Source organism: Mesoplodon bidens (assembly GCF_964165515.1).
Source record: "Mesoplodon bidens genome assembly, chromosome: 2".
Taxonomy (NCBI): domain Eukaryota; kingdom Metazoa; phylum Chordata; class Mammalia; order Artiodactyla; family Ziphiidae; genus Mesoplodon; species Mesoplodon bidens.
The window spans coordinates 98,763,030-98,777,902 of NC_138177.1; the positions used below are offsets into that span (position 1 = coordinate 98,763,030).

The 14,873-nt window shown below is 33.9% G+C and overlaps 1 protein-coding gene across 6 annotated transcripts in view; it reads right to left on the reverse strand.

The window, feature by feature from the left end:
* Positions 1-626: 626 nt before the first annotated feature.
* Positions 627-14,873, reverse strand: part of SNX7 (sorting nexin 7) — a 99,657-nt gene continuing 85,410 nt past the window's right edge. For 3 of the 6 annotated variants that reach the window (XM_081223679.1, XM_081223677.1, XM_081223675.1), the window contains 2 exons: positions 10,456-10,558; positions 627-1,053 (listed from right to left, as the gene is read on the reverse strand). In XM_081223679.1, the coding sequence (XP_081079805.1) occupies positions 10,478-10,558 (81 nt within the window). In that variant the 3' untranslated portion in view covers positions 627-1,053; positions 10,456-10,477. The remainder of the gene's footprint in view (positions 1,054-10,455; positions 10,559-14,873) is intronic. The other 3 variants (XM_081223678.1, XM_081223680.1, XM_081223676.1) reach the window with 1 other exon arrangement.

Here is a 14,873-nt window from a genome sequence, read left to right on the forward strand (position 1 = left end):
TTTTTTTTTGCGGTACACGGGCCTCTCACTGTTGTGGACTCTCCCATTGCGGAGCACAGGCTCCGGACGCGCAGGCTCAGCGGCCATGGCTCACGGGCCTAGCCGCTCCACGTCATGTGGGATCTTTCCGGACAAGGGCAAGAACCCATATCCCCTGCATCGGCAGGCGGACTCTCAACCACTGTGCCACCAGGGAAGCCCGGGAGAACAAATCTGATAAACACTGTGTACATTAAAAAATAAAGCTAGATGTGAATTGTGAAGAGTATGTAAAAAAAAATACCAAAAAAAAAAAAAAAGAATAAATTAACTAGTGGGAAAATGACTGTATAAGGAATTCTAAATAGTAACTCAAAAAATAATTTAAATTTATCTTGGTAATCTTTAAACAGTTACTTAACTTTTAATAAACCAACTTTTGAAGTTATCGTTAATGTTTAATAATATTTAATCATTTTTGCATATTTACTTTGAATTCCTAATATCAAAGTAAATAGCATTTCAGAGAAAATTATGATGAAATAAAGGTGAATACATAGTATACTTGTTAAAATACACTGGATTCATACTAGAATCTTCAGGCCTTCAGAGGCTTGAGCTACTAGTAGAAAAAGAACACACACAAGTCATTTCATATTAAACTTTTTATTAAAACTGAGTCTTTACAATATATTGAAAATGACATGTTCCACAGACAAATATTTAAGAAAAAAAAACTTTTTAATGTATAATTATTGGTATACAAATTTAAGAACATAGTTAAAACTAAGCTAAATATTTATATGTATATATATGTATATATATATATCCAAATTCATATGAATGCTCTGGAACACCTGAGTTTTAAGTTGTTGGTTTTCCAGATAGTGTGAAACACTTTTCGTCCACTTTAGAAAGGACCCAGCCCATCCAGAAAGAATAACTTTGGTTAACCTTGGTTATCTCCCAGAGATCACAGAGAAGTCTTCAATGCGATTACGATTTATCTTCAGAGGCTTCTTCCAAGTGGAGATCTGTCTGTGATGTAAGGAAGGATTCCCATGTAGCAAGGCACTAAATAATGGAAACACACCATGAGGAGGTCAACAGTAGTTCACTTTCACTGTTAGAAGGATTAATAAATCCTTACATATCTGTTCCTATAGCAATCTGCCCTACTCCTCTCTCCCACAGGCTTGCCAGGATCCCTGTCATTTTCTACATATTTTAATTCTTAATGAGGGAAACTGTTGCTAAATAATAGGAAAACATAAAAGGTTAAAAATTAGCATGGATTAGTTTGCTGAAATAATCCACTATTCCCCCATTGTCAGGATAGAAAGCAGATCTATAGTAAACTGTAGAGGGAAAGATGGACCATTTTGATCTGAGGGAGCAGGCATTAAGCATCTAGACAGAGGAGTAGTGATACAAGCATGGCTTAATCAGATTTGAATCCTACTATATCAAGTGTGAGTTTGTGCAAACTGATTACTCTCTATTATAGTTTCTTCAGCTATAAATTAGGTTAATGACAATACTTACCAGTAAAGCAATCGTGAAAATTAAATTTACATAACCTGTATAAATCTCTATGCAGAATGCCTGGCTCAAAGTAAGTATTCAAAAAATTAGCAATGATTATATTATGATGGTCTGCTGGGACTAGGTGGTGAGATAGTCATTAATGTGCCCAGGAAACGAATCAAGGTGACCTAATTAATATCTACAGAACAAAAGAGAATATGTATTTTTTGCCATGTGCATATAAAACATTTACCAAAACACACCATATTCCAGGTTATACAAGACATCTCAATAAATTTAAAAAGAATCAAGTTATATGAGGTTTGTTCTCTGAACATAATGAAATTAACTTAGAAATCAGCAATTGAAAGATATCTGAAAAATCCCCAAATATTTGAGATCTAAACAGGACACTTATAAATAAGCCCTGTGTCAAAGAAGAAATCAAAATGTAATCTAGAAAGTATTTTATTTTAAACTGAATGAAAATGAAAATACAATGTATAAAAAATTTTGGAATGCCACTGAAGTACTACATAAAGAGAAATTTATATCACTAAACACCTTCATTAGAAAAGAAGAAAGGGTCTTAAATGACTTCAGTTTCCACCTTAAAAACTAAAAAAGAACAAATTATAACCAAAGTAAGCAGCAGAAGAAAAAAACCAGAAAAGATAAAAGTGTGACTCAATGAAAGAGAAAAACAATGAAACCAAACATTGAATCTTTGAGAAGATTAATAAAATTGATAAACTTTTAGCCAGACTGTTCATAAAAGAAGAAAGATGACACAAATTACCAACTATTAGGAATGAGAGAGGTGACATCCCTTTAAATTCTATTGAAGGAAAAAAGGAAAATATTATTGAAAACTTTATACCTATACATTTGAGGACTTAAATGAAACCAATGAAAAGATACAAACTACCAAAACTCACTCTAGAAAAAATAGATAATTCAAATGAATTTGAATTTGTTGTTAAATATCTTTCCACAAAGAACACTTCAGGCCCAAATGGCTTCACCAGTGAATTCTACCAAAAACTTAGGAATCATATTAATTCTACACAAACTCTTCCAGAGAACTGAAGAGAAAGGAATGCTTTCCAACCTACCAAAGACATTACAAAACAACAAAACTACAGACCACTATCCCCCATAAACATAGATGCAAAAATTATAAACAAAATTTTAGCAAATCAAATCCAGCAATCTATAGAAAGAATTATATTTCATGACCAAATGGAGTTTATCCCAGGAGTGTAAGACTGGATTAATGTTCAACTATCAATCAATGTAACTGACTGTATTAAATGTAATTTATTATCATCTCAATAGACATGGAAAGACATTTGTCAAATTACAATGTCCATTTCTTACTTTAAAAAAAAAATTCTCAACAAATTAGGAACAGATGGGATTTTCTACAACTTGAGGAAGAACATCTACAAAATACCTACAATTAACATCATATGGAGAAATGCATTAAATATTAGCAGTTATTAGTATTTTATTTATTTTCAATGCCAAGAAAACAATTTTTAATTCAGCTTTATAGATACTCAAAAATCTCCTTCACCAAATTTTGAGTATAAAAAAGAAGGAAATACAAAAATACCTAAATACAGATAATGTTTAAAAATCTATCCACAACATTTACAAAACAATGAAAACTATGAACTGGGATTGAAGGGCTGATAGAGAACCATGGTTCACCTTTGGAAAGAGCCCTGTTTCCCTTGCGAACCTGATTTCTGGCTTCTTCTGCAAATCCATATGTTATCTACTATCTGGTAACCCTGCAGGGCAGGCCAAAGCAATTACTGCTTTCAGGAGATATCATATCTTTTTGATAACTCTGCCAAACTATCATTTAAAAAATCTTTGAACATATTCAAGGTAAAATTCAAAATAAAAATCTGAGCAGTTTGCTCTATTTAGAATTCCTGTCAAATAAGGGATCCAAATTGCACCAAAGATGGTATTAATCCTAATGTGATGAAACTTCTATCATTGTCATATTCTTCAACTCTCCTAGTTTAATAAGTGTCTAAGGAAGATCAGCCCTCCATGCTGATTAGTGTTGTGAATTAACATTTTCATTTCTAAAGCAAATCCTAAAAATGACAGTGAGACATGGTAAAAGAAACAGATCAGCTACTTAACTATCTCCCTACCATCCACCATACGAAAGGCAGAAGAACAATTTATGTATTTTGAAATACAGATTACAGAACACTAGCACAGAAAATCAAGAGAAGTATCATGACAAAGGCTGAATATCTATATGAATACTTGGTCAGGCATTATAATGGTTGTTTTATCACATATTACCTTCTTTAAACCTCACAGTGACTACCTATGAATCTTATTTTATAGATGAGAAAGCTGAGGTTCAAATGGTTAAGTACATCTGTAATATTACAAACCTGATAAGAGGTATAGTCACTCATCAGCAAATGGAAAATAACCAATCTCTTGAATGACCACCAGGATACATTTAATAAGTCACTGGCCCATCAAGATGAGACACCTTTCTTTTACATAGTGGAAGAAGGACCATTTTGGAGGGCAGGTGAGTAAAAAAAATGCATAATTGCAGGCGGATCAACTTTTTTTTTTTAAATAAATTTACTTGTTTATTTTGGTTGCATTGGGTCTTTGTTTCTGCGCGCGGGCTTTCTCTAGCTGTGGCGAGCAGGGGCTACTCTTCGTTGAGGTGCGTGGGCTTCTCATTGCGGTGGCTTCTCTTGTTGCAAAGCACGGGCTCTAGGTGCATGGGCTTCAGTAGTTGTGGCGTGTGGGCTCAGTGGTTGTAGCACACGGGCTTAGTTGCTCCGCTGCATGTGAAATCTTCCCAGATCAGGGATCGAACCGTGTCCCCTGTACTGGCAGGCAGATTCTTTTTTTTCTTTTTTTTTTTTTCAGGCAGATTCTTAACCACTGCGCCATCAGGGAAGTCCCAGGGGGATCAACTTTTAGGAAAGAGTATATATGTAGGTTGAGTGTGTAGAAATTGATTCCTTACATACATCTTGGAAATTTTTATGTATTTCCAGGAGTATGTATACCCTTTGAAGATGACTGAGTTAATACATGCCATGCATATAGTAAGTGCTCAGTAAATGCAGAGACCATAGAGAAGAAATGTACTTTACTACTGATGCAAATATGCTGCTCATCATGAACACTGCATTTTTCAATCTGAATATTAATCAACTGACATCCTGGCTTCTATTGATCCCTACATTTGTTAATGTAAAGTTTTGCTATAAAAACCTGATCCCCACTCAGGTTGCTGACCATCAGATTTCTGGATCTACAAAACTGAGGACATCCTCTGAACTGTGTAGCTCCTGAAGCTACCAATCTTCTTTTGGAATTTTGATAGCAGATTTTTTTTACTAACTAAATATGTTAACTGCCTGCTCCTGCCAATGTTTAATATTAACCTATTACCTGATATGTTGCTCATTTACCCAGTTAATGTACATAAATCTATTTAAAAATAATGAATGATAATCTCTACAACTCCTTAAATCTTTTTAGTCTTCCTTGCTTTTCTTGGATTTCTGAGTATGAAAAACTAAGTAAAAACTCAAGAAATGGATTGTTTATACCACATAGTTTAGTTCAATATTCACTGCATCCAGGACTGTGATAATTGGAGGATATAAAGAATCATCAAAATGAGAACAAAAAAACCTCAAAATCTAGTGTGAAACTTCCTTATAATTGCAAATTATATATATATATATATATATATATATATATATATATATATGTATATATATATATATATATTTTTGGTTTTTTTGCAGTACGCGGGCCTCTCACTGTTGTGGCCTCTCCCGTTGTGGAGCACAGGCTCTGGATGCGCAGGCTCAGCGGCCATGGCTCATGGGCCCAGCTGCTCCACGGCATGTGTGATCCTCCCGAACCGGGAACAAACCCGTGTCCCCTGCATCGGCAGGCGGACCCTCAACCACTGCGCCACCAGGGAAGCCTGTAAATTATATTTTTAAAAAATGCATTTCTGCAGACTTCCCTGGTGGTGCAGTGTTTAAGAATCTGCCTGCCAATGCAAGTGACATGGGTTCAATCCCTGGTCTGGGAAGATCCCTCGTGCCATGGAGCAACTAAGTCCGTATGCCACAACTACTAAGCCTGCACTCTAGAGCCCGTGAGCCATAACTACTGAGCTCACTTGCCACAACTACTGAAGCCCCTGTGCCTAGAGCCCGTGCTCTGCAACAAGAGAAGCCACCACAATGAGAAGCCCACACACCACAACAAAGCCCCGGCTCACTGCAACTAGAGAAAGCCCGTGTGCAGCAATGAAGACCGAACACAGCCAAAAATAAATAAATAAAAGAAATAAATTTATTAAAAAAGAAGAAGATGAAAAAGCTGTTAAAACAATTATTTGAAAAAAATGTATTTCTGTTATTTGGCTTCTCACTGTTTTCTATCAAGGAATTGATTTTTTTCCCACTTTTAAATCATTATAATTAGTAAAGCAAACTAATATCAAAATTAGAGTAACAATCAAAAATAGCCAGTGTCACAGGTGGCCTGACCTTGAATCATACCCATCAGCTCATTCTAGTTTTAGATTCTCATATTGTCATAAGAGAATCAACAACAATTCCACTTCTAGTTGAATAACGTGTCATGATTTTCCATACACATTATTTTATTTGATACAACAATACTTTGACAAACTCAAGTAATTGCATCTTATAGTTAAGGAAACTGTGATCCATTGAGTCCAGCACCCTTTTCTAGTGCCCCACGCTTCCACTGCAGTAAAAGTAAGTCCATAAATATATTGAACATATTTATTGGCAGGATGTTGGGTGACCAGAAAGCAAGTTGATCACAAATCCTCGTTAACTGAGAATACAGTGCACACTTTTCCCCAGGTGGCTCCAGTTTGTAGACAAAGACCAAAAACTGTAGCTTCTCTATAAAGGGCAGGACTGGGAAAGAGGCTGTACAATTAGAAAAGTGAGCCAGAACTAGGGCAAACAGGCCTGACAGGTAAACAAAAGCCCTTTTGTCCCAAAACATATTCTTAAAAACTTCTCAAATACAGACAGAATATTTAGAAAATAAGTTTTCATTCCAAAACTCTTCTTGAAAGTAAATCTCTTGCTACCCCAGTAAAGTACTGATGACCTTTTGCCATTAGAAAAGGTAAATGTCTCTTTAGTTCTCATAAGTAGGTAGTGATCCCACAAGCAGATGTGATCAAGTTTTCTAAAGAATGAATGATAACAAAAATGGTGTTTATGTAGATATAGCTTCCAATGAAAACTTTCATATTTAAGAATCAATATTTTCTCAAGATGGTGGGATATGAAGAGGTTCTGTTCCACAGTCTGACTTCAGGCAAATCTTTTCATTTCTCTGGGCCTATTCGCCCACTCATAGAATAGGGGGGTTGGACCATGAGTGTCCGTTAACTTTCATCCTAGAACCTAAAGTGGCCAACACAAAAATAAACAAATGCAATCTAATTATTAACTTAAAAGCTTTTGCACAGCAAAGGAAACCATAAACAAAACGAAAAGACAACCTACAGAATGGGAGAAAATATTTGCAAATGATGCAACCGACAAGTGAATAATCTCCAAAATATACAAACAGTTCATACAGCTCGATATCAACAAAACAAGCAACCAATCAAAAAAGGGGCAGACCGAAGATCTAAATAGACATTTCTCTAAAGAAGACATACAGATGGCCAAAAGGCACATGAAAAGATGCTCATTATCACTAATTATAATTAGAGAAATGCAAATCAAAACTACAGTGAGGTATCACCTCACACAGGTCAGAACGGCCATCATCAAAAAGCCGACAAATAATAAATGCTGGAGAAGGTGTGGAGAAAAGGGAACCCTCTCACACTGTTGGTGGGAATGTAAATTGGTGTAGCCACTATGGAGAAGAGTATGGAGGTTCCTTAAGAAACTAAAAATAGAGCTACCATATGATCCTACAATCCCACTCCTGGGCATATATTTGAAGAAAGCCATAATTCAAAAAGATACATGCACCCTAACATTCACTGCAGCACTATTTGGAAGAGCTAAGACATGGAAGCAACCTAAATGTCCACTGACAGATGAACAGATAAAGAAGATGTGGTATATATACACAATGGAATATTACTCAGCCATAAAGAAAGAATGAAATAATGCCATATGCAGCAACATGGATGGAACTAGAGACTATCATACTAAGTGAAATAAGCCAGACAGAGAAAGACAAGTATCATATGATATCACTTATATATGGAATCTTAAAAAAAAAGATACAAATAAACTTATATACAAAACAGAAATAGACACACAGACATAGAAGACCAACTTATGGTTACCAAAGGGGAAAGCAGTGGGGGGGTTGGGTAAATTAGGAGTTTGGGAATAACATACACACATTACCATATATAAAATAGATAACCAGCAAGGACCTACTGCATAGCACAGGGAATTATACTCAGTATTTTGTAATGGCCTATAAGGGAAAAGAATGTGAAATATATATATATATATATATATATATGTATGTATGTATAACTGAATCACTTTGCTGTACACCTGAAACTAACACAACATTGTAAATCAACTATACTTAAATAAAAATTTAAAAAATGAAAATAAAAGTTGGCAAATGAGATCACATACAATTTGTAAATATGCCTTGCTCTATTTGGCTTGACACAGTGTGGAAAGGCATCAAACATAACATTTTACCTCTCCCCTCTGTATTTGATACTTATAATGTAATTGTCACTATAACTAATTTCCAAAGGTAAGATTCAGAAATACATGAGAAATATTTTCAATTACTACTACTGCTACTATTACTATTAATAGTTTACATTTATTAAAACCTTATTATGTGCTAGGCACTGCATTAAGAACTTAACATATATTTTACTTATTTATTTACTTATATATCCAGAAGCTTTCAAACATATTTTCTATATTGGCTATTTGGGGCTCAAGTAAAATAAGTAGTGACTTAAGAGATAAACTAGTTGAGACTCCTGGAAAGGTATTTATGAGTATAAAAGCTTCAAAATGATTTACTTTTAGTGACTTACTGGGAATATTAAATTTTGCTTCTAAGACTTTTCTTTCATCTTTCTTTATTCCATTATATACATACACACATATGTGTACATATATATTTTAATACCAAATAAAACTGATGTATATACTATTATTTTTAGCACTTTATAGATGAGGATGTTGAGGTCCACTGAAATAACGAAAAGTCTTCAAGGTCTCTGAGCTTAAAAGTCACAAGTTATGCCTGTCCAAAGCCCATGCTCTTAGCCACCAGATGATAATGCCAACATAAAGTTTGATATCTCCATAGGTAATGCTACCACCCTGTTCATGGAACAGTTAATAGAAAACCTAGTTTCATCTAAATTATCACATAAGTCAAATTAATAAAATATTATCTATATATCTCTTCTAATAAAGTAAAATAACCATATATTTGCCTAAAACAATAACAATGATATCTATTATTGTAAAATGTAATAAAAGCCAAACCTTACTATGTACCCCTTTTTAAGCCAGAAATTTCCATATTAAGTCAAAGTTATTGTGCTTCTAGTTTTCCTACTAATCTAAAAGTATCTTTTAGAAAGTGCCATAATAATTGCATCTCTCTTAATAAACTAAAACTGAGAAATATGACTGAGTGTCCTTTATGTACTTTAATGCTGTCTCAAATGATCTTGGACACAGACGACATCACCTACATTTGAGGAAACACTGAAGCTCAAATATGTAAACATCTCCATACTAGGCCAATATCACTGCAAAATAAATTACATTATAAAGATTGTAGGTCATGCCTAAAATGAGGGCAATGGAGTGTGTAACATTTTAGTAATTGGTTTTTTTTTATCATCTAAACCTAAGATCCAAACAGTAATGAAAACTTTCAGGAGCTGCATATTTAAACATTTTTCTGAAACGTAATCAATCCAGAAAGAAATTAGAGATTATGTTACAAATGGAAAGCAACTTCTATTATTTTGCAATGGCTCAAAATTATTCATTAAATTTCATTTTTGAAAAAGTCTAAATTCAGAATATCCTGCCAACTTATAATTTGAGAAATGTCAATAACTTCAAAATAACAAGACTTGCATATTTTTTTCTAAAATTACTTTTACATATCTCTCAAGAACATAAGTAATAAGTTTGGATTTGTAAATACTGCAAATACTTCAATGACTGCAACAGAGTTAACACAAAAAACTCATTAGCTACAAACGCCATCTTGTGGTCCATTTAAAAACTAATTTTGTAGTATTAGTCTGTAGATCTCTAACTCAAGATCTGCTAAAGACAGAAAAAGCCTGATATGAATAACTCCATTTCTGTCATTTTTACATGTGGAAAAATTGGGGCTCCAAAAGGTCTAATACATTGGAAATCTTTATAGAAAGAATTAATAAGAGAGCCAAATTTTCATATATTTTCAACTCATACTTTTCTATACTATATCATCATTGTTTTTTAGCAATAACAAACCAATTACATAAAGTTTGTCCAGTTTAGTTCCCCCGACACTTCAAAACACCAAGCTTATCTGTGTTTGTTTGTCATACATGGAAATACAACAAACTAAAAAGAAGAGCACATTTACTTTCGGATTACTGGAAAACTATCAAGGCACAGCTATGATGTTTAACTACATTATTTTAAAGCATTTCACACATGTCTTCTAATTTTATTCTCCTAAAGACCTGTGAGGGATGTGTGTGGACAGGGGGTGGAGGAAGAGGAGGACCATCAGTACCACTTTTTGAACAGATTAGAAAACTGGGTATAGAGAAGATATGATGAAGATTTTACAATTAGTGGCAGGCACTCTGATATCCAACTTTATTTTTTTCAATAGTAAACCCACCTTCTTTTTTCAAGATGTTACATCATGCAGTGTGTGCATGTGTGTTTTGAATCATTTCTTCCTTTTCTTTACAGGAACTATATATTGGTCCATAGTATATAGTCTGTCATTTATGAAGAACAATAAGAAGAAAATTCTTGATTCAGAATCTAGATAATTTTAGAAATTATTTCATTTTCATATGTAATCACCTATTCAAGTATTTGATAAACTTAACTACAGAAAAAGTTATCTAATCCAAAGGGTGGGAAGAGGCACAGACTGTCTATGCTATGGCACAACTGTCCCTTTTACATCTAAGCTCAAATTCGCTTGTACAGATAATTGAGAAATAACTATCTCACAGAATGAGACAGGTGAAAATGTTTTTAATAGAAGTTTTTAAGAAAGCAGAAACCTGCAAAACAACAAAAGCTTTAAAATTACATGAACTATAATAAAAGATGTACACAGTTACGTGGAAACGTGAGCTATAGCTATGGCTTTGGAATATGCAATTCAGAATAGAAATCATCCTTAATAAAACAACAAAATAGTTAATTACATAATACTTTAGAATTCTAAAAATGATAAACACTCGATTTTTAAGATTTCCTTAGAAGCTAATAAAAGTCAGACCTTGGTGCATTTAAACTGAATTCTATAATTAACTGTGCTTTATATACATTATAATACTTGAATATTAATCAGATTATAAATGTTTAAATGAGAAAAGACACTACCTATGTTAAGTGTAAGAGATGAACAGACTTTTAGAAAACAGAAGGAACTTTAGAGCAGCGCTTCTCAAAATATGTGCGATGATGAATAAGTATTTTTCTTTCAGTCTGCTGAGGACCATTAAGTGATCCTCCTGAGCTGACTAGTTTGCATTTCATGCCACAAGAAATCACCACAAAAGCTGGATAATACTCTAATTGGCCTATACCTTATTCAACAAAAGTCTAATAATCACCTACTACTTGGATGTCATGACAATGTCTAATTGCTATAGAAGATTTCAACTGATTACGTTTAGTTTCTGAATCTATCATGTTATAAATCTGTAATTAACAATTTATGAATTGGGCATTAGTCCATACTTTAAGTAGCATCACTTTAGAATCAACATAATTACCTGAAGTTTCCTAAATTGTGTTCCATGACAGGCTAATCCTATAAGAAGAAATGCTGACCTAGTCAAAGAAATTATGTCTTCAGATTCATAAACCATATAAGCACATAAAAGACTCTGAGAACTTTAGTAAAAACGCCTGTTTAACTTTAATTCAAACTTATTTGACTACAGAATCTACCTTTTCTTTCACAATTAACACCCATTAACATTACAAAAACTAATTTCCTATAAAATGCATTGAGAAATTCTAGTACAGACAGAATTTCTAATGTACATTATTCAACAATTGCTTAAAAACTCCCAGTGGCAGAGAACTTCTTTCTTTGCAATGCAATTTAATGTAATTTAGAGAATTTTAATACATAGGAAATAATTCCTTCTGTGAATTCAAATTATACAATTTCCAAAAGTTCGTGCTAGATATGTTTTCTGAAGCAACAATAAAACATGTACTCCTTCCATGACTGCCCTCCAAATATCTTTCTTCTTTTCCAATTCCTTCAGTGAAGATGCATTTCTTAGACCACCATCACCATGATAACCTTATTCTGACTACATCTTAGTTTGCCAATATTACTATCAAAATGCATCATCAGGTCTGAATTCAGTATTTTGAATAGCTACTAAAGAATGGAGATCATTATTTTGTTCTAATTATTTTTTAAGTCAAAAGTGTCTTCTAATATAAAAAGACCTCAATATGCCTCTAATGAAAGTTAAGTTTTGAAAAAAGCAAATTTCAGTGTGGTCACCAAGATAAAGACCTAGCAAATTAAATGACTTAACGTCTGCAAAGTATACTATCATTCTACATGCTGAAGGTAATCTTATTGCAAAGTAATTTTGGCTTGAGTATAAGGATTCCTTGTAGGGGGTGGTGATAGAAGTAGTTAGAAGTAGATTTACTACTTGGAATATGACCTTGTCATCAATGTAGAGGATAACAATTAACCTTATCTGCTATGACAGAGGAGCATTCATTTGTATCACTGAAAAGCTGTATCAAATTATTGAGGTGTAAGTTTAAAAGGTAGTTGGCTACAACAGAAGTTTTTTAAGCCAAGTGGAACTGAAATTTACTGTCAAGAGCTCATATTTATCTAAACTTCTTCAGATGGTTTTACAATAAAAGCTCTAGTGAACATTTTTATCAGTTTCCTAAGTATTTTCTAGAGACTATTTCAGACATTAATTCCATAAATGACTTCGGTGAACAAATAAACCTGAGATCTTAAACAAAGGTGAACAGATGTTTTTCCTAGGGAGTTTCTTAGAAACTTTAATGTGCATTGCCAAACTTCTCCATAAATTGAAACAGTATAACCTAAAAGGAAGGCACTGGGCTATGAAGCTGTCATACCCAATGACAGCCAAAGTAAAATCAATAGAAGCAAATGATTGTGTGATCAATTATGTCCTTAAATATACAACAATTAGAGACCCAAAGAACTATGCCCTGGGACTTCCTCTGCCATTTGTAATAGTTGATTTAAAAAATTTATAAAATGTCTTTAATGTAGAGTTCCCTCAGCTCAGTTTATAATTCTCACCTCTTCACTCATCCAGGATTCCTGGTACAATCTATCAAACTGAGAAGGCAGCTCTGAAGCTTCTGTGATAGCTGTTCTCCATAGATGCCTCCACCCAACCAATCAACCATAATAGAGGACCATAATAGCCTCCCATGAGCAATCCAAGCAAGTGTTTTATTGATGATTTTGTTTCCATAATCGATGGTGAAGCTTCTTATCAGACAGTGAGAATAAAAAGTTTTAGCCTTAGGATGACACAAGGTTATTCCATCTCTGTTTCCCTTGTTCTAATCATTATTACTGTGTACCTTTAGATTCTATTTGAAATAGGAATTGATTGTTCCCCCAAAAAATGATCTCCATAGGATAAATGGTAAAGAGGACAAGATTAATCATTAAACAATCAATAGTGTTGGTCTCTTTACTCAAAATACAAAGGGAAAAACTCCTAGGTATTCAATGGATTGTCATTTAACAGCATTAAGAAGATGAAAACTTGATGTTTTTCTTTTGATGAAGATGACCATCCCTAAATGAATTGGATGGTGCATAGAAGAGTAGTGTAATGCAGCCTGAATTTGCTAATCCAGACATTCAGGCTTCTAATGAGTGCCTCCCATTGAGTAAAAAAGTAAATAATGTGGACACAAGAATGTAATGAATTGGAAAATTTAGCTGGCATAAAAATGGTCAGGTTGAGTAAATATCTAAGCATCTTAGCCTCTCAAGCTGGTGGTGTGTTTACTTTCCAGGAAATCTATCCTACCCATTAATGGAAATCTACTGAATCCCCTAGGGTATATAATGTAGTTCTGAAACATTCTTCAAATAGTTCCAAAGACAGACTGCTATTTTCTGAAGGGCTGTTTTAGTACCATCAGATCTGTCTTCCTGGGTCCTAGGGATTAGGTCAGGTACCAGCTTTAGTAAATGTTATGAGGCATGACTGTAAAAAGAAAAGTACCCTGATATGGATTCAAAAATCCCTGTCCTAGATAACTTTGAATTATTCCAGCTCTAGATAACTGCTTTGTTCTTATGATTTGGAAAGGGAGTTGAGACACATTAACCTTAAAGAAAGTGTCTGTTTACTCTGTTTCATCCTAAGAGACTGTCAATATAAAAATATAATTTAAATGGTTCAACATAGACCAACTTTTATGCCTCTCTCCCAATATATAAAAGGAAAACTCAAAAACTACAGGTCATTCCTTAGGACCAAAATGATACTAAACAACTACAGATGGTTAAATCCTTAATCACTTCCATCCTTCTCTTTACAAGAAAGGCTGTTACAAAGAGTTGAGCAGTATGAGGTGATTGTGTATGGTGCGTAGAAATTACAGAGGTTAACTATTTTGGAAACAGGTGTCATTGTTTCAGTATTTCCCAAAACCTTCTCTGGAGCTAATCTGAGTATTCACTTAGGAAAGAAAAGTAGCCTGCATTTCTCCTGGGTGAGCAGAAGTCTGTCGATCTTTCTCTACGTAAATCAGTTTAGAATTAAAGGCTTCATCTAGCGCTTTGTAAGCACTGCTTTTGGGCTGATAAAGGAAAGGCTTTGCAAGGGTCATTGTAAAAAGAACACACCAGCCTTCTCTTTTTGTGGCAATGGATAGCTAATGTTTTATTATCTCTTCAAATATACTGATTTTAGTTACCTTTTATTTGTATTTGCCTAAACCCTGCAACTTATATTTTCATTCTCCTTGATGGAGAGAACAGGAGTGAAATAGAAATGAAGTAGTTCTGTTTTTCTCAGTTTCCAT